General features: G+C 37.5%; 3 protein-coding genes across 4 annotated transcripts; 2 read left to right on the top strand and 1 right to left on the bottom strand.

The window, feature by feature from the left end:
* Nucleotides 1-22: 22 nt before the first annotated feature.
* Nucleotides 23-4,661, bottom strand: LOC112567784. Its single transcript, XM_025244614.1, has 5 exons — nt 4,339-4,661; nt 3,806-4,186; nt 3,147-3,428; nt 985-2,659; nt 23-635 (listed from the first exon to the last, which is right to left on the bottom strand). The coding sequence occupies exons 1-4, from the start codon at nt 4,418-4,420 to the stop codon at nt 2,361-2,363; spliced, it is 1,044 nt and encodes a 347-aa protein (XP_025100399.1). The 5' UTR covers nt 4,421-4,661; the 3' UTR covers nt 23-635; nt 985-2,360.
* Nucleotides 4,662-6,410: 1,749 nt separating this feature from the next.
* On the top strand, nt 6,411-12,390 carry LOC112567786. Of its 2 annotated transcripts, none has more exons than XM_025244616.1 (9): nt 6,411-6,891; nt 7,250-7,356; nt 7,677-7,853; nt 8,261-8,329; nt 9,777-9,815; nt 10,255-10,362; nt 11,130-11,157; nt 11,314-11,454; nt 11,774-12,390. In XM_025244616.1, the coding sequence occupies exons 2-9, from the start codon at nt 7,260-7,262 to the stop codon at nt 11,889-11,891; spliced, it is 777 nt and encodes a 258-aa protein (XP_025100401.1). In that variant the 5' UTR covers nt 6,411-6,891; nt 7,250-7,259; the 3' UTR covers nt 11,892-12,390. The 2 variants fall into 2 exon arrangements, with proteins under 2 accessions (XP_025100401.1, XP_025100400.1); XM_025244615.1 differs by having other exon boundaries at nt 6,413-6,887; nt 7,251-7,356.
* A 2,945-nt stretch (nt 12,391-15,335) lies between these two features.
* LOC112569193 lies at nt 15,336-19,391 on the top strand. The gene is made up of 2 exons (XM_025246918.1): nt 15,336-15,468; nt 15,649-19,391. Exon 2 carries the CDS (start codon nt 17,373-17,375, stop codon nt 19,374-19,376), a length of 2,004 nt encoding a protein of 667 aa, XP_025102703.1. The 5' UTR covers nt 15,336-15,468; nt 15,649-17,372; the 3' UTR covers nt 19,377-19,391.
* Nucleotides 19,392-27,698: the final 8,307 nt, after the last annotated feature.

The raw sequence follows: 27,698 nt of genomic DNA, 5'->3' as shown, positions 1-27,698 counted from the left end.
CGTTATGAAAGGTACAAAAAATTTTTCAATCACATGTAGATGAAAATGAGAAAAGAGAAAAAAACATTTTTTGAAGAAATACACTTACGCGTCCACGCACACACGCAAGAAAATAGGGGACAACCCCCACGCCCCAAAAATGGTAATGAGAGAAGTTGGTAACAGTAATAAGATAAACGCCAAAGACCAGCACAGTACTGGCAGAGTTCTTGCCCTTGAGGCCTTCAGGCCTGATGTTAGATGTGGAGCACTGTGTACTCTGTTGACCCTATCTCCTTCAGCTTCTCGCGCTGACTTCCACTGAACTGTCTGTCTGATGTGCGCAGGAACCCTCTGCTGGTCCACAGTCCGGGCTGTCTCGTTGACCACTCGACGCAGGAGCGGACGACGAAGGTGACGGAACGAAGAAATGAAGGGAGGACGAAACGTAGAATGGTTGAGACTCCGCACACACAAGGGCGGAAAGGGTGAAGAAGAGGAGATGATGAAATTGAAGAAACACAGCAAGGACAAGAACCAGGACCTTGTTGACTAGATCACATGAGGATACGAAGAATGTAACAAGTTAACAAGAATAAGATGACGAACAATGCAAGGATGATAAAGATGATAAAGGTGATAACGATGATAAAAGCCTGCGGAGACAAACAAAAACTAAGAATTGGTCACTTTGTGGCCTCAGCATGAAATAAAAAACTTCCCCCTCCTAGGGCTACAGGACCTACCTATGTAGCCCTATTGAGTACTCCTTAAACAATTTAATCAATATAAAGGGTGCGCACCATATGTGCTACCCGGTCTACAGATCTCTAAATCAGTAACCATGGGGTACTCTAATACAACCCCTATCTTAGCAAATAAAGTTTTAACTATGGTGCAGAATAAACATAGACTATCACACACACATGCGCAGTCTCTCGTCTGTTAATCAAGGCTTTCACGTATTTATATAAATGTAAAACCGCGAAGAAATCACGCACTTACCCATGCGGCTTGTGATGGGTCCGGCGGTCACCCACTCACAACCAACAGTACCAGAAGCCCACTTACGTCTCACACAGACCCTGGTGGTCAAGCTTGAATGGTCATTCCTGGCTACTGTGTCCACAAACAGTACAACCCCTAGCCTGCTGGTCACTCAAGTACAAACACGGCACCTTTCCCAGGTGGCTTCTCACCTTTCACAACCACCCGCTCCTCTCAGCGCCTCACGAAGATGCCCAAAGGGACGCTACGCTGTGGGGTTCGCTACATTGTCTCCAAATGGAACCAATGGCTAGCGCCCACAACACCCACGTGACGCTACAGCGCGTGAAGGCTTTTCGAGCCAAAACTGCGAACAGGTTTGGGAGGGGACATGAACAACGAACCCCCATTGGTACAACAAGCAGCAGACAGCATCAAGCAGACTACATGTGTATAGCATGGACATGGCGTCAGGCGTTGCTACAGTCATCGAAAAAAGCCTGGAACCGCGAACCCGATGAAATAGCCTGGAGTATGACGTCAGATGTAGTCTGCTTGCCTTTCTATTACTGGTACGGACGTGTAGAGGTGGACTGCTGTCTGTCTGCCAAGACCAACGCTTAGCCTCTTGCGAAGCTCTGCGCTGTTAGTTTTGGCGAGCCTAAACATTGAGTGTGACTAAACCGGAAGCTTCGTAGTATCATGCCTCGTTTTAGAAGTTAACTGGAAACATTCTTCTGCCTGCAGTCCAGTAATACAAGTTCGTGAATGCCGGTGCCTCACGAGCGCTGAGAGAAAGTCAGGCACAAAAATATGTCTGACAGGCGACATCGCGAACAATATTAGTGGAATATGTCCTTCATGGGGTTTGTGAGGGCCATGCAGCGGACAACCAAGCATCCATGTAGGTTTACTAACATATATACTTTGGTATCTATTGTGACTGTGCAATGTGTGGGTCATGTCCAGTCAATGTTGGCAGTGTCTATGTATGTACGTGCATTTTTGTGTGAAGTTAATGTACGGGGGTGTGTAGCCAACAGTGCAAGCTGTAGCGTCTGCAAGTTAGAGTGTGAGTGTGATGGGTATTTGTTGAATAATTGGTGACCATCATCAGGCCTAATTCCTCCTGGACTATCACTCACTAAATAACTTTTATTTTATAGGTTTTAAATTATCTTTTAGCAGTTACTAAATAACTCTTTATTCTCACCAATAAATAAATAAAACGTTGTCCTTAACAATAGTTAAGTATAAGTAACATTTTGCCACAGATTAAATTTTTTTTTTAAAAACTTACTTAAAAAGTAAAAGAACCCAAGACCGGTTACATTATTTAATGCCCATACAATGCTGCAGAATCTACCATATATCATACATCACCTGGATTTTCTCTACTTACTTGAAGTGACACGCAGTGTTGTCTTTGCTAACCCTTTCTCGTTTTCAAGAAGCAGCATCCAGTTTCCTTGGACAATGTTCGTTTCATTGCGTAGATGAATAGTTAATTCGAGATCAGGAGGTTTACCCTTCAAAGTGCAGTTTACTTTCTTTATGGCTCTGTCTTCTAACGATACCGATGTCAGAAGACATGAGTTGATGACTATGGTGTGGGCCTTGACACGAAGTGTTATGTCATCAAGCAACAAGGAATTGAGGATTTGTGTCGAGTTGTCTACAAACTGAACAGCACCTGTAATAGTTAATTTAAAGAACATGTCTCAATTAAATATTTATTTTTATGTAGTTTACATTAGATATCATATGCTTAAACCAGATTACCCGCAGGACTAAAATTTTTAGCATAATATAACGCCGTTGACCATTTGTTAGAAAAACTGTCACTCAGACCAAAATACAAGTTTCCAGGATTAAATAAAAGATATAAAAACATACATAGTGATAAATAATGCAGCAGCATGCAAATATGTTACTAGCATTGTTTAGTGAGTGCTAGTCTGTGTGTGTGTACAAACTTAAATAGTTAGGGAAATTTTTAAAACCAAAAAACCGCAGACAGTACTAAAGCAACGAAATACCTACATTGGGAAAAAACACATAATTATAGGTACAGATAAGGAAAATTTGTTTATGTTATTTACAATTCACTTTTTAATATCAATAATTATAGAGTAAATAAACGTGTGAGGTGTACAATTTTAGAAATAATGTGCACTTACATCTGACAAGAATTGCAACGGATCTGTTGTACTCAGACCTCTCTCCCTCACACCGAATGATCGGCCAGTCATCTTCACAAAGTACTGCAACTGTAAGACTGATATTTTTGTCATTATCAGCACGTTTGAGCTCCTTTCCATTTTTATTCATCAGATAGAAATTTGCTGCTGGTCTCCCCTTTTCAAAGAAACAAGTCACAGTTATCTCCTGACCTTCATTAATAAGATAATCACCTGTGACTTCATTGTCATCAACTGCGAGACTCGTGACCTTTGGCTGGTCTGTAAAAGCAAAAAAGAACATATATCTCTCTGTAAATAAAATTAACTAAAATACATGAACATGAACATAGTGCTACATTGGGAAATGCCTCTAAAAATAGATAAGACTTGAAATAAATGGGTACACACTCTTCATTCTATTGATAAACCGTTTTCCACATATTCACAAAGAAGTTAAGTGTATAAACATCTGGAAATAATAAGAAATAGATATTAAACATAAGACAGTTGACTTATGAAACATTTTTAATGTTTAGCATGCTGGATATACATTAACAATGATAAAATCTGTAAATTAAAAAAGTTCTACATAGAATAAAGTTTTGACACATTTTCATTATAAATGATTTGCATAAGTCTGACATATCTATACTTACACAGCACTTCAAGACATAACAGACTCAGTGTCTTGGGTTCCTCATTGCTGGCAGTTATGGACAACTTCAAGAAGCTAAGGTGGCGACGGACCAGCTGGGAAATGTGGAATTCAAACATGTCTAAAGAGCTGTTGACATCATGGTACCTCGCTGAGCAAATTGTTTCATTGCCTGGGTTCCAGTGTACAATTGTTATGTTATTAGAAGGTTTTCTCCATGTAAAAGTGCACTGAGGTGTTGTTTCAAGCTTTTCACACACTTCAAAAATAACTTCGAATTTGCTTGAATATTTGGAATCAGCTGTTACGTTGAGATAAAAGCTGTCGTCGACAAACTCCTTTTCTCTCACTTGCTTAGTTTCATTGAAGTGTTTGGTGTCACCTGAAAGAAATATAGTATACCGAAGTTGCTTATATTTCGTTATCACATTTTAACAGTAAACATGTCCAGTGTCAGGCAGGGGCCAGATAAATGACTGACTAAATGATGATGGTGATGGTGATGATGATGAGGAGGAGAGAATTAATACTCACATGTGTTTGCATTATCCCCTTCTCCATTCTCCATAATGAGCAGTACAATAAATAAACAGAAAAAGTATTTCTTTGTCTTCATAATTAAATATGTATATTCAACTGTTCAGCTTGCTCTCACTGCAGTCTAAACGTTTTTTTGCTAGAGACGACCGGTCCTTTCTTTTTTTTCCAAAGCGTCCTAAAATGGCTCACGGACAATGAAACCGGAAGTCCTCTACAAAAAGCCTGACTCATTTTATATCTGGTTAATTCGTATATCTCGGTCTTTGTAAACATATCTCCATTAAATGTTTAAATTTTGCGTCGGGCACACTGTGATCGTCAAGTCTGCTGAAATCAGTGTCCTCAGAAAATAGTCACACAAGCCTGTACACAATATATATATATATATTTAAATTGTGTAACATTAAAATGTTAAACACGATCGCCTGAAGTAAATAACAACCAAAAGGCTACAAGTAAAAGAAGGCCTTTTTTTATTACAGATGTGATAATGTACTATTCTTTGTCTGTCTATCAGTAAAATAATTTACTGGCGAGTTCCACTCTGCAGTCTCACCATGATAAGACAAAAGTGAGATCAGTTGCATTGCAGATTGGACCAATTTTTTAAGTCAATGTAAGTAATCAGTGACCTGAAATGCAGAAAGCTGTTATATGAAATGATTTCGTTTATCGTTTAGATATTATGATATTTTATATTAATCAATGAAATTGAAAATACCAGACACTCAGCCATGCGATCATTTGGCAAGGAAAATATTTCATTGCCCTAGTCTACCCTTGCTTCATGAACAGGGACCCTAGTCTACCTTTGCTTTATAATCAGAGACTTGAGTCGCCTTTTGCCTTCATCCTTCACTGCTATAGAAAATATTCAGTACTCTATGTTAGCACCAGGCTTGTGGGGTTAGGATGGAGGATGTCAGACCCGGATGGCGCCCAAACTTGCTGACCTTATGTTTTAAGTTCAAGTCAGTGACCACTTAAATAATACATGTGTAAAATAGAGAAATATATATATATCAATAATAACTCTTTCAATTATAAAAGAATTAATGTTCAAAGGTCAGCAAAGTACTTGATTTATTTCCGCCCATTTGTGCGCAGTTCACTTGTGAAACCAGGTCTTTGTTGGTCTCTTCAGTAGATGCTAGTGTGTAGCTGAGCTTTGGGATGTTCACACTTCCACATAATACTCTTCTCTGGTTTTCCCATCGGTGCAGTCAGCTAAGCAGAGATATTAAATGACAGTATTTAATTTTCAGAATCCATGAAAACTTAAGAGGATTAAGTGATTACATTCAGTTTAGAAATCCAACTCCAAATGGATTGCAACAACCACGTTTTGTTCTCCTCCGCTTTGACAAAAGGTGGCTTTGTTCCATGAATGAGATGCTAACTTTTGTCTTCCATAGAGAAATTGCACAGATTGCTAAGTTTTGGCCGTGTAAAAATCTACATCAGCACACACGATAATGAGAATCGGGTTCAGTCGTGGGTTCAAATTTCTACGACATACCTCTCTCTTTCTTTCTCTATCTTTTCGGCTAAAGCTCACTTTGGTGCTTGAATAAAGCCAGATAGAAATCATTCTATCGCTGTAACATTAACATTTTCTCGAACTCTTTCTCTCTGATAACAATGCATGCACGCTCAGTCCGCACTTTTTTTCTCTTTTACACATAAAAGGCAAGTATACTGTCATTGACACACAAACAAACACACCAACATAGAACGACGCGCGCGCGCGCGCGCGCGCACACACACACATAGTATGTGGTGGTCATAGATAAACAATAAGCGTGTTGTATAGATATATGCGATACATTTTGTTTTTGTATTTATGTTTCACTCTGTGATATGATCCTCTTACTCCAGCGTAAGCATACGACTGCACACAACAGTGGGTCTGAAAATCCCAAAGTGCAGAGCTAAACCTTGCAGCTGGTGGTCTTTACAAGAAATATTCTAAATGCTTAAGGTCAGGGTTTAAATTAATGCGCACTTACCGATATCATTCCCGGAATTACTCATTTTAGAAGAGGCTTAAGCCAATTTTAGTGGCTAATACAGATACTTGTTCACAGTATAAAAAAATTCGCCATTTTCCATTTTAAGCTAAAACCTTCTTATCTGTCAAAAACTTATTAGCACAACTTTACTACAGACCTAACTGTTATCTCCAATGCTATTTCTGTTGTACAACTGTAAAATCAAGTTCCATTAACTGTAGCTAAGCTTTTATGTTGAAAAGTTAGTAAACACGATCGGAAATATCCTAAAGAAAGGATTCTTTTTATAGCATGTAAGGCTTAAGCTAAATTGAGTTCATTCACAGAAGCCATTTTGCTGCAAGACTTCCAAGGAGGAGGACAGAATTTAATGGAGCTGAATCATTTTGTAATAGACAAGTGGCATGATGTTATCTGTTGAAGCTTAAATTTTTTCAGTATATTCTAAGCCTATACGTATTTTAAGAGATTGTTCAGCCTCGGTAGCAGCATTGAGTGAGGTCAACGATCTGAACAACTCTACGAGGCCTGGTAAGTGTAAATAGAAATAATTAATGTAGTGCATTAAAAATGAAAATATATCAGAAGGAAATCTTTTCTCCAGATATGACAAAACTTAAAAACAGTCAAAGTTAGATAGTATCAACTGATAATAGTGAAAATAAAAACCTTTGCTAGCCCCTAATATAATAATGAATAATTTTCTGTAAAATGTGTAGGGCAAACTTATACAGCAAAGTAAGAAAAGTGCTTGCAATTATTGACAGCATGCGATATAAAACGGTATGAAGGAATAATTGCAGACTGTTAGGAATAGTTACAGAAATGAATAATGTATTAACTTACATATATGGTATGTCAATGAGTGGGATGTTTGTGGGTGTTTTTTCCAGAAAAAAAAGAATGACTTGTTATATTGAGAGCAGCCGCCTGCACTGCACATCGACAAACGAAATCCAAGGATTGTCTCTTTATTCCAAACCAGACGGTGGCGATGAAAGTAAGAAGAAACTAATAGAAACATCAATGACCTCGCCATCCCCTGTTCTCTCTCTGTCTTTCCCTCCATCACACCTAATTTGTACTGAATTTTATGTTTAAATGGTGCTGCTTAATGTTTTATGCAATAATCCTGCTACTTAACACAGGCATTCCATGATTAATTTCCATTATTTAAGGTATTCCAATTAATCTACCAAATTTATTTACAAAATGCTAATTTATCGCACAATATTTATTAGAGCGATACATAAACTATGCTCTAATTGTACATATCCTTACAAGACTTATCTTCCTTCTTTGTTTTTCCTTATCAACCAGGACGAGTTTTCATTTGTCCGTCATTAAACGACAACGAATGCAGTAACTTCAATGGAGTCCGACTGATAAATCATACGCATGTCGAAATAACATTGTCTGAACATGAAAATATAACTTTTAGATGTGTGATGAGAGGATCGCAATCATTAGAGACACAGCGCTGCAGATGGACACCAGGTAAGGCGACAATATTATTAAACTTTTGATGGCTTTCGTTGGATTAGCAGGCTTGATATTGATTACCATCTAACTAAACATATGATTTCTCTTGTCTTTTTGTGTTTAGCGAATCATTACTAATTCTTTTTTTGCTTAAACTGTTTTAAGTAGAATTTAATTTATAATTTATAATGTTTTCAGAACACTACTTAAAGGATTTTTGAATATATATTCTAAACACTAAATGGTGGTGTATAAATAAGTCTGATTTGAGATACTAGCTGTATATCTACAGCAGAAGTTTCCATTTAAATGAACAGTAAATGTAAATTTTCTAAGTCTTTCTATCATCTACTGATTATTTCAGAGAAATGAGTGTGGGTACCGTCGGTAGCAATGCTGTGTTTGTGTTTATATTTTTCTAGGAGCTGAAAGTCAGAATGGTACTTCAACGGTTGAGACACATATCGGAAAGATGAAAGAATTAACCCTTGGTAAATTAATTTCGATTTGTAATCATAGGCTTTAAAACACTGAAATGAAAAGTTCTATATATCACCAATTTATAGTATGAGAAAGGAAATATACCTGTAGCCCAAAGAGGATGAATGAAATACGACGTCCACCTTTCCATCACAGCACATTGTAATCGGTAAGTATTGGCAGGTTTGTATACTCCAGTACAAGTATGTCAGATCCCGGAGGTTCTGTGGGACGTGATTAAATGGTGGAGACGCTGTTTTTTCACCTCTTACCGAAGGTTTCCTAAAGCAGACCCGCTTACCAGATTCTCCTTTCAAAAAGTGTTGCTATTAATAAAGATTAACTTTTTAAAGAATTTTCTTAACTGAATCATTAATTCATCAATTTAACAAATTTAATTGCTTTTTCTACATTAAAATGCCACGCAGTAAGCTTGTCACTTAAGTTTGGAATTTGTTAAAGTGGTTCAGCAGGAAACACCTCCCTTGTCTGACATATTTAGGAGGTTATTAAACTTCTCCTTAGCAGGATCCGACCCTGTTGTGCTAATTGTAGCATATTTTACAAATAACATAATAATGCAATATTTATGATGATTCACTGCTACACTCTCCTCACTTACTGGACGACATGAAAAATACTTTAAAGGGAAAAATTGATTTTGTCATCAGCAGCTTTGTAAAGGGTTTGCTGCCTCCTGCTTTCAGGTGCTGACCGGACTATAGAATATAAACAGTATTGCAGTACTTCTGTTTAACAGCTCAGGATATTTATTCATATTTTTCTATTCATAAGTGCAAATTTGGCTGTATTTGTATATAGATATATTACTATCTAGCTTTATCTAGATAATTATTTGTAAGTATATCATCCTACACTTCACTACAACAGGTTTTCAGAAATAATAGTTATTAAAGATAACCATCATCTATGGCTTGACACAACAGATTAACAAACGGAATCTGTCATAGCAGGCGGCTTTTTGTCTTTTCCTGAAAGGGGAGGTAAACATCCTTCTTCAAAGTAGGAGAGTATTACTTGGTCAAACACTGAAGGATTTTTTTTTTTACTTTAGTTAATAACTAATAACGACATATTTTATTTTTATTAAGGTTGTCTTCGAACTATTTTAAGCTATATTGTCTCGCATTACTTTACTGAATATTTTCCAGTATGTATTAGAAGATTATTAACTTCTGTCTACTTAATTTTTGCAAAATTGGCTACAAATGCAAATTGGTAACATGTCTTGCTGTTGGGTGTTTATTATGTTAATTTTAATGGCAGTTTTTTTTCAGAAATGTTTTAACCTTTTGATAATATTTTTATCCAATCCCAGTCCAATCTCCATCATGTGCAAAAACGTTCTCTTAAAGACTGTTAGAGGACTAGGAAGTTTTCTTTTGGTTTTTAAGACGAAATGTTAGACTTGCTAACTTTGTGATTTTTTACTTCTAGGTAAGGCTGCTACCTTTAGTCCTGAACCAGAAATCAAAGGCGAGTTTCTGAAATTGCTTGAGCAGCTGCTGAAATCATTTCCTTAAAATTCTAGATGCTTTTTAAGTATGTGCTTCTTTACTAATAGCAGAATGGAGCTGTCATAACATCAGGTAAGGTAAGAGAAATGTGTAAGATGTTCGTCTCCGCTGTACATTGTATACATAAAGCAATAGCACAAAGACCAGGCTACTGCTACTCAAAGTTTTTTTTAACAATTAAAATTAAACTTATTTTTATTAAAATTTATTTTTTTCTCATAGCATGTCATAGCTAGATCATAACCATGAACCCATTTTTTAAAACGACAAATGAGTGGTGCACAAGGGAAACAAAAGAAAGAGAATGTTGTTATGTTAATATTTATGTTGATATGTTAATATTTCTTATAATCTAAGCATTGTTTATGTTTTATGAGTTGTTTAATTTTTTTCCATAGATATTTCAACCGAAACAATCATTGGTGCAGTTTTTGGAGCTCTTGTAGCAATTATTCTAATCATGGCAGTAGGATATCTGCTATTCAGACACTTCAAGTCAAAAAGAAGTAAGTTTTTTTTCAAACATTTAAAAATAGAAAGAATAGAAAGCATAGGATCTTAAAAATAAAGCAAAAGATTCGAAGTTTTTTCATGAGTGTACTTAAAACGCGCAATAATGACGAAACCGGCGAGGTAAACTTGGTTCAATTTTTAAAAATTACTCGATATATTGATAAGATATTTAATTAACTGTTTTCCTAAGTCCCCAAGTAGGACAAGTAGTAAAAGGTTGTTAATCTACAAGGGGCGGCATGTGTGCGAACACTTTACATGGATTTGATGACCGAGTGTTGTAGATGATGACTGAAGAAGATGTGAGGGAGAGAGAGAGAGAGTGAGAGGGATAGAGAAGCTGATTGATCATTAATTCAAATTTCTGTACTAATTCCACAAAACCATGAAATCATTTTTTTTTCAATCCAGCAATGAGCTCAAGGGTCTTTCCCTCTTCTCTCATTTTTCTCAGTTTGCTTGTCTATTATTATCTATTTACTTTATGCTGTAGTAGATTATTTCACGATGTAATATTATTATTTGTTTTTTAACTTTTAAGATGACTTTTTCTTAAAATCCGTATACATAATGCATTTGAATTCTAAGAATATCATGTATTCTGTGTAATACCTACTTGCATAAGTTATTACTTAAGTAGTTCTTGAAATAACTAAAGATTCTTAAATCTACAGTCAAAGCTAAAATTCAAAAAACTTTAAATGATATCATTTTTCTCATATTTTACCTTTAAAAAAAAATAACATTTTGAATGTTTCAGATCTTGAAGGTCCTCGAAAACGCAGCATGTGAGTATATTCCAACTTCATTTTTGGAAAAAATGTAGTTTGAAAGAGATGAAAGAGGTCATTTTAAAGTTTGTATGATTCTTTTAATTCCTTCAAATGTCTTTGTTCTTAAGAAAAAATTGCAATTAATTTTCAATGTATTTATCTTCATTGCAGTTCATGTATTAAGGCACAGAAAAGTGAACTATGTGCCTGGTACATCTGCGCTGACAATGACTTAAACTCACAAGCTGCCGTTGGAGCAGATGCCTCACCGACTCCATTACTTACAGTTAACTCAGCTCATACGCCAAACAGGTGGGACGTTAGGTCAACTTTCTACTTCATTCTCATCTCCAATAAAAATAATTTTACCTTTTAAATTGTTCGGCAAAATTATAAGCAAGTTTCTGCTCTACGTCTTTTCGTATCTTTAAAAATTGTGTCCTTTATAACGTGTGCTTCCTATCATTATGTATAAATAAATAACAGTCCTAACAGAAAATTGTGTTGGACTGCCACATCGTTTGTAAATGAATTTTTTAAAATGTGGAGACCGATTGAAGGCTATTAATCAAATATGATATTATTAAATTACTGACACTTTCTACTTAAAATTTTTGTTCTCATTTTGAAGGGAGGAAGAAAATTCAAAGATGAAAGATGACGATGAGGTGTCAACATCTGTCATAAAAATTAAGAATGGAGGGTTAGGCACTCTTGGTGAGAAAAAGCACATTAACGGTAAAACATAAAGAGACACAGAAAATCGTAACGTGCAATGAACGAAAAAAGGTGGCAAGGCAGCTGATACATCATCATTAGTGTTCAAATCATGAGTGTTCGATAACTGGTGAAAAATCGTTCAAAGGACAAGAAGTCTGTGAGTGAGGTTGTGCCCCCTACCTTCACATTTGCATTTATCAGATGAAAAAGTCCTGAATGGCGTTTAGAAAACTGAAGACATCAAACTTTTTTTAAAAAGTTGGAGCTTTAAAAGAAATCCTTGTTTGAGCACATCTATGTCATCTTTAATGACTTTGTTTTAAAAAAGTGGTGTCATGTCTCTAAGTAAATGAGTGAGTGATGAGAGTTGACAGGAAGTGTTGAATGCGATGGGGTATGAAGTGCAAAAAGTGATCTTATTTTGGTTTGTAAATAGTTGATGCCACTTCTATTTATGTCACATTTCTCTTGTTTTATGAGGTATTTATGTGGCAATACATGTTTTTCAAATAAAGGAAATTTTTTTAATTGCATGACTTATTGATGGATCGGTGAAAAACGCATCTATGTATGTACTAACACTAACACAGACGAACTAAAACGATCAGTCACCTTAATTAATCTGCGAAACACTTAAAAGAGGTTCATTCCTTTTATTTCAATTAAATTATAAAACACATTTTGTTTTTCATTGTAGTCAAATTTCTTTCTGAATTTTTAGTGACAAATAACACATGCAAACTCTTCATTTTTATATTTTCATACTTTAATATTTAGTTGAGCGTTTACGCTCAATCGGTTTGGTCCTCATAATTTTAAATATCTAAAGATATCGTTTTATGTCATTATCATTTTGCATGATATTGTTTAGAAATTTCAAACTTCTTGGCAGGTGTCAAATATTTCTTCCATCCAGTTCTTTCCCCTTGTTTGTTGTACACGTTGATGAAGTCTCTGGATTGTGTGGTAAAGAACTAAGAAAAATGAACCAAAGTACTTCAAATTAGACTTGTAGCTTCTACCCATCCATCATTTTCATGCCTTTTTGTTACTTCTACATTATAAACTAAATCGTTTTAAGCTGATTTAACTGAGACAAAACTCTAACTTGTAAAAAGAAAAAAATATGTATATGAAACTAATATAAATAAAGACTTTAATAAATAATTAAGTCGATCAAAGGGCCATCATGCTTGCAAGAGGATCATTAAAGATCGAGCACTATTAAAACTAAACTATTTCTTGTCAGATTGTTAATGATTGTAAACAGTCTACCGTTGCAGCGAACTTACACTCAGGAGGGAAAGTTTGAACTCAAGGGGAAAGAACTGAATTATTTTAAATGACGAAACTTGTACACACCTGTCACATTGAAAGAAACGTGTTAATCAAAGTATTTTTTTCCATTTCTTCTTTCTTCTTTTGGTGGGGAAAGGGGTAGTTTCTATTTTTGTCTTCACGCATAAGACCAGAACAAATAATTTACACAGTAAACACTGATGTCTTTCACCTAAAGATAAAAAGGCTCTATTTAACTCTATACTATTCGTTCAAAATAACATTTTTGTTTATTATTATTCACATTTCTTTAATTAGCAAGAATTTTTAGTCCTTAATCCCTTCAAAACCAGAGTAAGCCAGTATTATAAACGACCACGGAAAATGGGTCCACGGGTTACCTTGTTGAATATTGTTGAATTTTGTGAGGTGAGACTAACGGTTTCTGCTGCTCAATATTTCCACCGAGCAACTCTGGCTTTTAAATCTCCTAAAGTATTTTGTCAAGTAAATTTTTAAAATATCCCTTATTCACTTTCTTTCTCACCCGTTCTATCTTCTTCCTTGTCTATAGAGTTTAAAATAATCATAGGTACACTAATGCACAGACACCTACCTAAGTTGCTTTGGATTACCTAATAAGTGACTGTTCATGCAGGATTCAAATGTAAACATTTTTGTTTCACACAGTTTGATCTCTTATTATTAGTTTACATTTTTTTCTATCTCTTACAGTTATTTTTATGATTTTTTTTAAAATCTGTGAATTTAATACTTACGAGGGGAATGTGACCTCGGTGAACTTTTCGACTGTAATGAGTTAAGAAGATCGCAAGTTTTTTACGATAAGCTGAATCCGGGTTTATCGCACTTTTAGATTCTAATAATATAAAAAGGCGCTGAGATGAAAATACATTTACATTATACTTGTGAGACTTAAGGCTAACATCCTACTCCTACCTTTGAACAGTATGGCCACACTAATGTTACATATACTACTGGCCTTATTTCTTTATCATTGTTACACCAAAGCTTAATCTAGATTTCAACAATAAGATGTAACCAGTATTAAATTTAAATTACGCCTGACACATTTGCAATTTAACATTTCTAGGAACTCAGAAAAGTGATAGGCAGCCAGGTTTGAACGTATTATCTTGATAATAATTGTAAGGACCATAAAGTAAGAAATAAAGCCCAAGAACTGCTGCTGATGTGGTGATGACAAACGATAAGAAGATAACAGTGTGAAGTTGTGAGGAGAATCTGACACCTCAGCTCGCAATAGCGATATCAACAATGTGAAAATAACTAGAACAGAGAGGGCTTACTTGACAGACATGAAAATAAGAAGACCACACTCGCTATCTAGGTGTTTTATAACATTCTAAACTCTCAAAGGAAAGATGATGTATATCATATAGTATGAGTATAATCAAAAGGTTTTCATAATCTGTTTGACCATATATGTTGTGGTTACGACTTTCAGCACCTACCAAAAAAAAAAAAAAACAAGAAGAAGAGGACATTCACATGATTGCCGGTTTGTTGATAATATAGTGTGTTAATAATCATTCATATACACAAGTGGAAGTCACAAACAAGACAACATTAGCGCTAGAAAGTCATTGATAGATGAGAAATATTTTATGCTCACAAACATTTTCTGTAGTAAATACAAATAACTGCCTCTTTTAATTTCCAGAGCACAAGAGGTCTTAAAGAGTTGATGAGCGTTCATGAACTCAATATGCTACACGGAAGAGGAGAACTTCCTGTTAGTTTTTCTAGTTCCGAGCAGCATTGCCCTTTTCAGTCATTCCAGATATTTGGTCATGTGAGTAACATGTCAAGATGTTCAAAGCAAAGTTTATCATGCTGATTTTACTGTTGCGACAACCAGTAAACGCACAACTGAAAAGATGTAAGTCTTACGTATGTCACATAATTTATCTATCAGTAAAATATGAAACAGGAAAAACAGCCAGGAAACAAAGAAAACCGGATCACACTTTAAGCGTATTGTGAGCTATTTAACAGAAACGTTTGACATGTCAAAGATTTTATTATTCAAAAGTAAATTGTCACGGACCAGTCCGTGCCTCCTGTGTGTGTGTGTGTGTCTTTTTGGGAGAGTGTGAACGTGCCCGTGTTAAAATGAAATCCTCGTGCAAACCGGGCACAAGTAGTGAGTAAAGTTCACCCCAAGCTTAGGCTTAGAGAACAGTGTATGAGCATTCCCAACGAAACCGCCAAGTCGGATGGTCTTGCTGTACGTGTGGTTACAGGGACCGGGAATGATTGGTTTAAGTTCCTTGCCTAGTCAAGGTAACAGATTAATTGTTGCAGAAATAGTGAATTTTGATTGAGGATGTAAAGAGAGGTGTTTCTAAATGATTTGTATAAATGATTTAATTTTCTAGAGTAAATATATTTTTCACTTGAAGTTTTGGCACAATATGTAGCAGGATATAAATTCAGTACATTAATTAACCCACCGAGTTACAGGAACTTATGGAGAGAGAGAACTTATGGAGACCAGGAACTTATGGTGACCTGGAACTTATGGAGCGAAGTGCTTGCCTAGTCAAGAACTTCTGAGAGGGCTTCTAAGAAACTTATGGAGAGAACCTACGTGGAAGAGAGAGAGAACTTCTGCGAGAACTTACGGAGAGAATGCTTGCCTAGTCGAGGAACTCCGGAGAGAGCTTCTGAGAAACTCCTGAGAGAACCTAGGAGGGATCCACTGGCAGTGAGCACTGGTGAAAGATCCATTGGGAGTGTGTTGTCCCAAAGAAGCCGCTGAGACGTGGAAGGTTTTACAGTGCAAGTGGTAGCTGTCCGCGACCCCAGCGTCGTGGAGTATGTGTTCTCAAGTGTATTAGCCTAGTGTGAGCTGGCTACGGAGATTCCGTGGGAATATGTGTTTTCATGTGTGAGTCAACCTGTACGCTCGCCGTGGACTGCGAGGGAGCACTGGGATTCTATTGGAATAGGTGTTGCGTGTGTAAGTGAGTCTGTACGTTCGCCGTGGACAGTGAAGGAGCGTTCGTGCCCCAGAGATCGGACTTTTATGTCGCGGCGGAGACGTGAGTAAACAAGTAACTGTAAGTGTTTAATCTTTATATACAATATCTGAGAAACTATGTGCGCTCGAGACTTACTTCCAGAGTGGCGCTTTGTATTATCACACCGCGGGAATTGGACAGGCACGGTGGACTACCACCGTTGAGAGAGGACAGTGTGAATGTCATGTGTATTGGATAGCTAGTGAATGTTTATGCTTTGTGGTTTTGTTTAATTTGTTTTCGGGTCTACCAGACCTATGACCCGCTTTCCCCGAGAGAGAGGATAAGTAAGGGCTTTATTTTCTTTTAGTAAAGTACACGAGAAGCCCATTGGCAGATCGCAGTGTTTTGTGTTGTGTGAACGCGCGTGACGTCAGTGTGTGACGTGATTTGTGACATATTTGGTGACCCCGACGTGATCTGTCGTGGGCCTGTCTCGTTTGGTATTGTGTTGTGCGGAAGCTGTACTTTGTCGCTTATCATCTTCTGTTAGCACTACAGTTTTGTGTGTGTTGTGGTCACCGTTTGCGGTCGCCACCCATTGCCTCATGACTTTATTTTGAACAAGTGCTGCCAGAACGTGTTACCAGCACTTTGTATTTTTTTGATTAATTATTTGGTATGTGTAGTTACGCCATGCTGTGATCCCGTCTCCAGTTTTACGGGTCTACGGGTGTGTATAGTTCTACCCGTAGTAAGGGACTAGTTACTGTGCCTTCCTGTCTCTCGTCTGTCGCTAAATTTCTCTGTTCTTCTTGATTGGATGTGTGAGTGAGTAGGAGTAAGAAGTCTTTCTCTTTTAGGGTCGCTTTTGCTCTCTTACAATTTTACGAAAAATTTTTTTGGGCTTTCTCTAATTCACTTTGCCATTTGATGCTGAGTGTGAACTTATAATATTTAATTCTTTCTGTGATTCATGTCCTAGTTTTGAGTGGGAATTTGAAAACGATTTGACAAATTCCTTGAAAAGCACTTTACCTTTAATGATATTCTGTTTACCTTTGGTGATATTTTGTTTAAGTGTAGTATGGTAAAATTTTGAACGAGAGAGTTTTGCAGGTTAGTGTAGTCACTGGTAAATTTGAGTTTGCTAACTTGTTTCTGGCTAGTGACAGGGTATACCTCTGTAATTAGAAATTTTGTGTTTTCTTTTTAGAAGTAATCATGGATATTGAGGCCTTTAAAGCGCAAGGGGAGAGCATAGGTTTAACGGGCGAGGCGCTCACTAAGTATTTAATTCAGCGAATAGAGAAATATGAGAAGGCGGAAAGGGAAGAGAGGCTTGAAAGGGAGAGAAATGAAAGGGAAGAAAGACGAGCGAAAGAACAGGCAGAAAGGGAGGAGAGGTTGGAAAAAGAAAAGATTCAGCGAGAAAGAGAGAAAGAACAGGCAGAACGGGAGGAGCGCGAGCGAGAAAGAGAGAGGGAATTTGAACTAGCTAGACTTAGGTTAGGAAATGGTCAACCTAATGGCGAGGCACAAGTAAGAGAAGTAACCCCTAAAGGATTTATTCCGAAATTACCTCTATTTAAGGAAGATTTAGATGACATAGATTCTTTTCTTTTCCGTTTTGAGGCCCATGCGGAAGCCCTCCGATGGCCCAGACATTTGTGGCCATTACATTTGTCCGCTACTATTCAGGGAGAAGCTCTCAAGTTATATCACGCACTCTGTGCGCAGGGACAAGTGGCGTATGAAGAGTTAAGAAAGCAATTGTTGTTGAAATTCCAGTGTACGGAAGATGGATTCAGAGAAAAACTGAGGTCAGTGAGACCAGCGGAAGGAGAGTCTATGCCCGCTTTTCTGACTAGAGTAACCAGCTTACTGGATAGATGGATAACGTTGGCAGGGATAGACAAGTCATTCGAAAGCCTGCGAGACCTCGTCTTAAGAGAACAGATAATGCAGAGCATTTCTAAAGATATGGCAGTATTTCTAAAGGAAAGGGATCCTAAATCGGCAGCAGAAATGATAGAGTCGGCTGAGAAGTATCGGAAGGCCCATCCCGGTAAGAACATAGCGCGCCGACAAGAGACGACCATGTTTGCGAATGCAAGCTGCACAACTCCAAGGACTGCTAGGCCGCAAGGGACAACTAATAGACCAACCCCTCCTAGTACCTACTCTCATAGGACTCCACCAGTTGACAACAGAAGTAGGCCATCGACTAACTCGCCACCAGTACACCGGCGACCGTGGAGTGAACAAAAACGAACAGTATCGCCAAACCAGTCCAAGCCGGATTCTGTCAAACCAAGTACCAGACTTCAATGTTTTACATGCCAAGGTTATGGACACAAAGCACGCTTCTGTGCCAATAATAGACAACGAGCTCAACCTGCTTCGGTGTGTGATGTAAAGCAGGAAGTGGCAAACGTCGCAGTCTTGTGTTCTACCACCACGCAAGAGGCGGGGTCATTGCCTCTTTACCCTGGGATGGTAAAAGGAAAAGCAGTGCAGGTATTAAGGGATACTGGAGCGACTACAGCTGGCATTCGAGCGAGTTTAGTGGCACCTTCAGAATATCTGGGAAAAAACCAAACGTGTCTTACCTTCGGAGGACGTAAGGAAGTATTTCCTCTAGCACGAGTGCAGGTGGACACGCCTTTCTTCACTGGACCACTTACATGTTGTGTAATCAAGAATCCAGTAACTGATGTCATAATAGGCAACATTCCAGGCGTGCAAGAGGTAACGTTTACAGCCGAATACCAACCTGTATCAACAAGCGCTGCAGTAGTGACAAGAGCACGAGCCAGGGAAGCGAACCAAGCACCCGCACTCTTGAGTCCAGCCTTACCAGCAGTAGGCATTTCTAAATCGGAGTTAATCCAAAAGCAGAGGGAAGATCACACCCTAACGCCTTACTTTACGAAAACCGACTGGTTAAACAGCTCCTTCAAAGTGGAGAAGGGTATCTGGTACAGACATTTTCAACGGCCACAGCAATCAGATGTCACTCAAATAGTTGTGCCACAGGCACTAAGATCTACTGTCTTGGAATATGCCCATGACAGCCCATTCGCTGGACACCAAGGCACGAGAAATACCCTAGAAAGGGTCTTCAGCCACTTTTGGTGGCCTGGCATACGGAGGGACGTACGCCAGTATTGCCAAACTTGTGACATATACAAAAAAACGTCAGCTAAGGGACGGAAATTAGGATAGTAGACGCTCTAACCTTGAAAACTACTGTTTTAAGTTAAAAATAGAATAATTATTGCTGTTGTTTTTTTTTTGTAGAGAGTGGTGGTCATGGTCAGTTTGCAAAAGTTTTTAGAAAAGTTGATATAAAATGTAAATTATGTGAAATGTGAATAAGGAATGTTATAATAGTTACTTAGAAAAAATGTTTGTAACATTTTTTTATTTAGAGGAGGGAGGTATGTCACGGACCAGTCCGTGCCTCCTGTGTGTGTGTGTGTGTCTTTTTGGGAGAGTGTGAACGTGCCCGTGTTAAAATGAAATCCTCGTGCAAACCGGGCACAAGTAGTGAGTAAAGTTCACCCCAAGCTTAGGCTTAGAGAACAGTGTATGAGCATTCCCAACGAAACCGCCAAGTCGGATGGTCTTGCTGTACGTGTGGTTACAGGGACCGGGAATGATTGGTTTAAGTTCCTTGCCTAGTCAAGGTAACAGATTAATTGTTGCAGAAATAGTGAATTTGATTGAGGATGTAAAGAGAGGTGTTTCTAAATGATTTGTATAAATGATTTAATTTCTAGAGTAAATATATTTTTCACTTGAAGTTTTGGCACAATATGTAGCAGGATATAAATTCAGTACATTAATTAACCCACCGAGTTACAGGAACTTATGGTGACCTGGAACTTATGGAGCGAAGTGCTTGCCTAGTCAAGAACTTCTGAGAGGGCTTCTAAGAAACTTATGGAGAGAACTACGTGGAAGAGAGAGAGAACTTCTGCGAGAACTTACGGAGAGAATGCTTGCCTAGTCGAGGAACTCCGGAGAGAGCTTCTGAGAAACTCCTGAGAGAACCTAGGAGGGATCCACTGGCAGTGAGCACTGGTGAAAGATCCATTGGAGTGTGTTGTCCCAAAGAAGCCGCTGAGACGTGGAAGGTTTTACAGTGCAAGTGGTAGCTGTCCGCGACCCCAGCGTCGTGGAGTATGTGTTCTCAAGTGTATTAGCCTAGTGTGAGCTGGCTACGTGGAGATTCCGTGGGAATATGTGTTTTCATGTGTGAGTCAACCTGTACGCTCGCCGTGGACTGCGAGGGAGCACTGGGATTCTATTGGAATAGGTGTTGTGTGTGTAAGTGAGTCTGTACGTTCGCCGTGGACAGTGAAGGAGCGTTCGTGCCCCAGAGATCGGACTTTTATGTCGCGGCGGAGACGTGAGTAAACAAGTAACTGTAAGTGTTTAATCTTTATATACAATATCTGAGAAACTATGTGCGCTCGAGACTTACTTCCAGAGTGGCGCTTTGTATTATCACAACCGCGGGAATTGGACAGGCACGGTGGAACTACCACCGTTGAGAGAGGACAGGTGAATGTCATGTGTATTGGATAGCTAGTGAATGTTTATGCTTTGTGGTTTTGTTTAATTTGTTTTCGGGTCTACCAGACCTATGACCCGCTTTCCCCGAGAGAGAGGATAAGTAAGGGCTTTATTTTCTTTTAGTAAAGTACACGAGAAGCCCATTGGCAGATCGCAGTGTTTTGTGTTGTGTGAACGCGCGTGACGTCAGTGTGTGACGTGATTTGTGACATAAATGTAAAATGTTAAAATTCTACTGCTAGAAGTAAGTTAGCGAAGCAAACAATTTTTGCTTTGTGCTTTTGCAAATCAGCTGTGAGCCATTAAGACGAAAATAAGCTAACTAAGCAAGTATTATTGCAACATTAAGTCACTTTTTCATTTTTTGCAGGCCCAGAGCTCTCCATTTACTCTCTAAAGGGAGACACAGTCTGTACGTCTGAAAACTACAATCTTGTTCTTACGTTCTGGCTCGACGTTTCTTCTTGTAAAGACCCGGATGCACTCTTCAGACTGGAGGTACAGACGAGAAGAAGCGACAGCACATACGTCAATGATGGAAGAATTGTTAGCTTGAACAAGAAGTGTGAAGTAACTTTCAATAATTTTGTTCAATGCATTTCTGATGACGGTCCAGCAAAGCTCAACAAAACAGTTAACGGATCACACAAAGAAGTGGTATGGACAATGACCTGGAAAGGCCAGGATTCATTTAAAGCAAACACCAGGCAAATAAGAGTGAAATTGAACGCGTCGTGTAAGTAAACTTTTTACATCACAGTGAAATAAGCGTCTACGTAGGTTGTGAAGAAATGTATTTTCACACATGTCTCTCTTTTTTCTAAGGCTATCAGATAACCAGTCTATTGACTAAGAAATTACATCTGTAGTCAAATCGCCTTCAGCGACCCCAAGATGTTTTGGGGAAGCAATACAGAAATGCAAGAGAAGAAGCCAATGCAAATTTAGTTAAAAATAGTAACTCACAAAATTATATTTTTGAATACCAAACTGATCAGTAAATCAGAGAACTATTCTGATTATGCAGGTGCGGATGCTCAAGATAAGAGTAATGCCACACATGTAAACAGTAAGTATAAAATATATAGTGCTTAAAGCTATTTTAGAGATCTTAAGAATAAGAACAAAAGTGTAATTTACATGGTACATAATCATGCACTTGCGTGAGAATAAACTAGAAAGAAAGAAAAATAGAAAGACAGAAAGAAAAAGATAGATAAAATAGTATACTGAATTAAAGAGTTGCGCTCAAGTAAAAAATGGGCTTGAATGCACATTTAAGAGACATAATTGTAGTTGGTGCATATAAAAAGGGTGTTTCACTTTTTTTCGCCGTGATACAGTCTTAGCTGGTGGCACGGCATATAAGTCCATCAGTCAGCCAAACAGACATCCGGCCAAGTTTTGTACTTAGTACATTTTATAGAAAATCTTTTCAAAAAACATATGCTATAATGATAATGATAATAATAATGATGATGATAAATAGAAGAAGAAGAAAAAGAAAAAAAACGATTAGAGTCCACATTTATACGCTAAGATACATGTGCTTAGTACACTAATGATATTTTCTCGTTCACGATACATCAAATGCACTAAGTAAGTGATTCGGCTTGCATATTAATGTCATTCAAAAAAGTGATTTAGTAATTTACTAAGACTAAAGACTGAAGCTATTAAATTTGGAGGTTAAGTCTACTATTAAGCAATTTGAGTGTAATACCTAATCATAAGGCTGGAAGGAATATGTTTATTGTGAACTGAAATAGTTTTCCTATTCTTGTAAGAACATCAAAGGTCATTCAATTTAAATGACATTTAATACGCCAGTGCAATAAAGAATGGGACATGGTTCTATTTTGAATCATACAACTCAGTCTTTATTATGATCGTTCTATTTGTAAAATAGAAGAAACTGCATAATGACACTAGAAAATTCAGCGATGTTGAAAACTGACACAAGCTAAAATATGATGGGAGTAGTTTAGACCTCGGTGCTATCTGCCGACCTCGGCGGGTACTTATCTGCATGCTGAGATCCACGCGTCACCTTTATTCCCTCTCTATCTTAGAAATTATCTTTCAATCCTGTAAAACGATGTCAAGAAGGCAACGGTCTACGTGTCAACGGCGGTACACCTACGATCAATGCGAGGAAAAATTAACTACACCTATTTCAAACATTCGAGGAAAATCTTGTCGCTGTCTGACTACTTACGAGAGTACAGGTAAAAAAGGAACATCAATATAGGTAAGTCTCGTAAAATATATGAACATAGAAACACACATTCATGCAGGTATATGAGCACACATATGTGCACACCTACACACACACAGAACCCGACAAAGACTCACTCGAAGAGGAATTATTAGTGAGACCGACATTTGATAATTTTGTTTGCAAATGTTGCCTTTCATAAACAGCATCATTCAACCAATTTTGGAGCGATTTATTTTATTTCAGCTGCAGGCATACGCCAATCTAGCTGGTACACGAACGTCTAATCCTGGATTGCTGGCAGACGAAAATTCCAGTTAACTATTAAGACGAGGCAGGTGTGTACAAAGCTTCCGGCTTAGGCACATTTCAGATGAACCACTAAAGCGAGGCAGGTGTATATAAAGCTTCCGGTTTAGTCACATTCTTTGTTTAGGCTCGCCGAGACTAACAGCGCAGTACTCCGCAAGAGAGTATAAGCTTTGGTCTCGGCAGACACAGCAATCCACCTTTACACCTTCGTGAGCTGGGAAGTAAGATCATGACAAGCCGTGGACGGATCAGTGCGTATTTTATATGTAAAGTAAAAAATAGACTATACTAAGACTAGCTAAGGTAGCTTTAGAAGAAGACACAACATTTATGGTGAATTATTTCTTTGCAATGTAAATATCAACACTGATCCTACTTCAATTAAAACGTATTTTAAGTCAATTTCTAACTTTTATTTTAACAAAACAATGTATTTTCCTGATAGTTTATGGCCAAGGAATCCATTTTTAAACAAAACTCAAACTGCACAAAACTGACCCCTATCACCTTTCGGGGCCTCTAGCACACAACTGCTCCGCGCGACTTAAGACTCATTTCGTCGTGGAGGGTCGCACATATATATTTTTTCAAAGCCGAACGAAGGATAACAACAGATTCAAGAAAATGTAAAAACAATTACCATGGAACCTTCTTTAGAAAAATGAAAAATTAACGGGAAATTAATCAACAGAATAGGGACATACCCTGCACATATCATTGTATGAACATTATTGTATAACAGCATTATTATAAGAGCAAATGTTTTAAATCTGGTTCAGCACCTTATGCATGTATTGAGCACTTTAAAAAGATAAAAATTCGTAAGAACAATACGAATATGATCATTGTTATGCTTTTATGTGATTTACCGTATTCATAATGTGTTCCTTTAATTTATCTGTCTTAAAAAGAATCCTTATTCATATTAGGATGTATTATCTTCTTTTATAGGGCACGTCCTAAATATTTAAAGTATTTTATATTTATTTTTTTATTTCCTGCTTAGATATTGCAAAAAACAACAACAACAAAAAACCAACAAAAAACAAACAAACAAACAAAAAACAAACAAACAAAAACAAACAAAGAAAAAAACTGAAATCGGCATGAAATGTCTACTTCGTATATTCCGATTCGACTCTTATAGCCTCTCTTGGTCCTTATCTTGCATTTGAACAAACGACAATGACATGAGCCAGGAAGAGGAAGTAACTATTAACTCTGCTATTTATTATAAATGTGTTTGAAAACACTGTGTTTATGTTTCTTTTACTTTTGAATTACTAATACTTTTGTTACTTTAAGCTATTTTGTTTCTTTTTTCCCATTCTTTGTTTCTTTTGTTTCTTTCTTTCTCTCTCTCTCTTTTTCTTCTTTAGTGCAGCTATTTATGTATTGTTGAGTTGTGCATAGTTTACACAAATCAGTCAAGTTGTTGCTTTGTAATGAGATTTTATTTTCTGTGTTTGCTTTTTCTTTCGCGAGGATTTGTTCCTTCGTAAAAGTGTAATTATTATTTTAAGAGGAAAAGAGTGTCAAATCTAAGGCCAATTACGAAAGGCTACAACTGTAATTAGTAAAGCTTACTGTAATATTTTATTTCCAATTAGTTTTTGTTCTACATTCAACCTGGGGTCACCAGCACTGAATCCTAGGGAAAGATGAACGAGCAATAACTTTAATTTATAACAATGTGCTAAAGATGTTGATGTTTGTTTGTTGGAAACACTAGAATCATTAATTTAGAGCGTTCAATTGGGAAACGAGATACCCAGAAATTCCTTTGAGAGGTCAGTACTATATAGGCACTGATTTCGATGAAGGTCCTACACTAAAACCCATGAGAAACAGTATTTAACAAATTAGCTTTTAAAATAATTTTTTGCTAGAAGTTAGTGTATGGTACTGATAATACAAAGTGTGTTTACTAAGTGCATGCCATATACAAATCGATTGACTGTTTCTGACAATATTTTTGCATGTATCGACCTGTTTTTTGAGTCTAGATGAAGTTGTTTGGTGTAACATGAAAAGTGTAGTGTAGCAATAAAATGAAACGAATGTTTTCATTATTTCTATTCAGCTGTCTCTGTTTTGTTACTGACTTGCGTTTTAAAGAGTGAGAATATTCGCGCGCGAGAGAGAGAGAGAGTAGAAAATGAAAGGTTTCAGGCTGTGTGTATTCAACTTCGTCGGAAAAGTTAAAATATGTGCATAGAATTATAACTTTTTTGATAATAAAAATGTTTATATTACAAATCTATACAGTCTTTTGTTGAGAAAAGATTGGAAAAGATGGCAGAGAAAATACATTTTAGTTAACATCTTATTATTTATAAATCCTCATGATTTGCTGCTATAAATTAAAAAATCCTCATGATTTGCTGCTATAAATTATCTCCAATGCCAGGGCCGCCGAGAGCCAGCCGGGCCCCGGGACAGACGACCTCTCCGGGCCCCTTGTACTTGTAATCGTAAATTATTTTCCCAGTATATAATGTACGTTTACAATTCGAATCTCAATATCTACACTCAAACTCAACTTCTGTGTGTAATGCTTGGGTGTTCTGTCCTTAGACCTTTCCTTAAAAAAAAAAAAAAGAGAAGAAGAAAAAAAAATCCACTGACCAAGGCCGGGCCCCCTTGACAGCCGCGGGCCCGGGTACACCAACCCCCCTGTCCCCCCCTCTCGTCAGGCCTGTCCAATGCTAAAATCTTTTTGGTATACACATCGATAAATGCATTTTTATAAGTTCAATACATGTACACAAAGCAAACCATGCGAATAAACAATGCTTTCTTGATGTTCCCTTTTTGTTTATTGCTGCTTGAATATTTTGGATTACTCACTTATGGAGGAAGGGTGTTTTCCAATCTTTCTTTGCTCAACTTTTTTCTGCCCACACCAAGTGCTGTAACATGGATACCGATCCTCTCTTGTGGCCTTTGTTTAATATGCTCGCGTCCAAAGAGCAGCAGAAGGCACTGCTCCAGCCTCCCTCTGTTGATAGGATTGGCTGTGTTGATGACCATGCTCCAGTGTCTCGACCTCTGACGTCCAAATGTCCACCGTGCTATTCAAAGGTCCAGGTTGACCTCCGTACCTGAAGTGTACTCACCGGTGAGCTGAGCGTGTTTGGCAGAAGACTGGACTCACCATCCACAAAGAGATTTATAACATCGCGATGCGAAGCGTTACTGTGTCAACAAGCCCAACACATTATATTTTCAGGCTCAAATGATCGAATGCACCTTTTCAAAGGGCTATTTGACATCTGTAATTAAATGACTGGACTTCTCACAGTAACACCACTGCCCGCTTTCTACTCTGCTTAACATCATTTACACATTTTTAGTGATTATTTCACAAGCAGGGCATCAGACATTCGTGAAGGTGATTATTCTAAAAGCCATACTAAGATTTTGTTAGTTAGACCCAATGACCAATAGTCTTCTTTTTGTGTCTTTAGAACCGTTGGCTCTATGCACCGTGGCAGCAGTTCCCATGTCGTTTATTATGGATTAAAAAGAAATGACAAAGTTTACAGTACTAAAACTCCATTTAGACACAAACTTTGATCATATACAGATCGGCTCCCTCGAACGCAGTCTATCATTAAATATACAGATAACACAGGCAACGAGCTTAAAAGTTATTAACAATGCTAATTTATCTTTTCATGTCCTGATTATAAAGGTCAGCACAAAGGGGAAGATGACTCACACTCCTAATCAGATAACGATGGGTGTCGCTTATGAACACTTTCTAGATAAGGCTTAGATTTATACAGCTATACCTAGCTCAACAATATTGATGTGGTAACACACAGTGACTTCTTTTAAACTTAGAAAAAACTAATACAGATTTATATTTTAATTTGTGTCCACTTTAGGCCCATACAATCGTCAAGGGTAGTCGTTAATCTAAAAAATGGAAAAACAGAGGCCACAGCATGCATAAAGTATCTGCAAAAGAAAAGTATGAAACCCAAAGGAAGTCCTCGAGGACAGGGCAAGACACTTGCTGAGGTTTCCTCTTACTACACACCTGTGAAGAAGTCGGTTGCTGTATTCAAGCTGGCTAGGGTTAGCACAAATGACCCACGGTCGTGCTGAACCCTCAACTGATGATGAGCGTGCGTTGTTGACAGACGTTGAGCTTATAAACGTGCATTCACAAATTTATTTCTGAAATCCATTTTTCGCAGAATTATGTCATGCTTAATATTTGATTTAAATTTGTAGTTAGTTTATTTTGAATTTTTCGTATTTAAGGAGCTACTACACTTATCGCACATTTAATTCAAGATGAAACACAACAAATTTTCTTATGATTTTGCAGCCCACACATTTTTAGGAAGACTATACAGCGATAATGCACTTATTATATATGTTACCGGTGAATAAAGTTGCAATTTAGTAGAATTTCACGTACA

The sequence above is a fragment of the Pomacea canaliculata genome, linkage group LG7 (genome assembly GCF_003073045.1).
Source record: "Pomacea canaliculata isolate SZHN2017 linkage group LG7, ASM307304v1, whole genome shotgun sequence".
In the NCBI taxonomy this organism is placed as follows: domain Eukaryota; kingdom Metazoa; phylum Mollusca; class Gastropoda; order Architaenioglossa; family Ampullariidae; genus Pomacea; species Pomacea canaliculata.
This window is presented reverse-complemented; position numbering and strand designations above follow the sequence as displayed.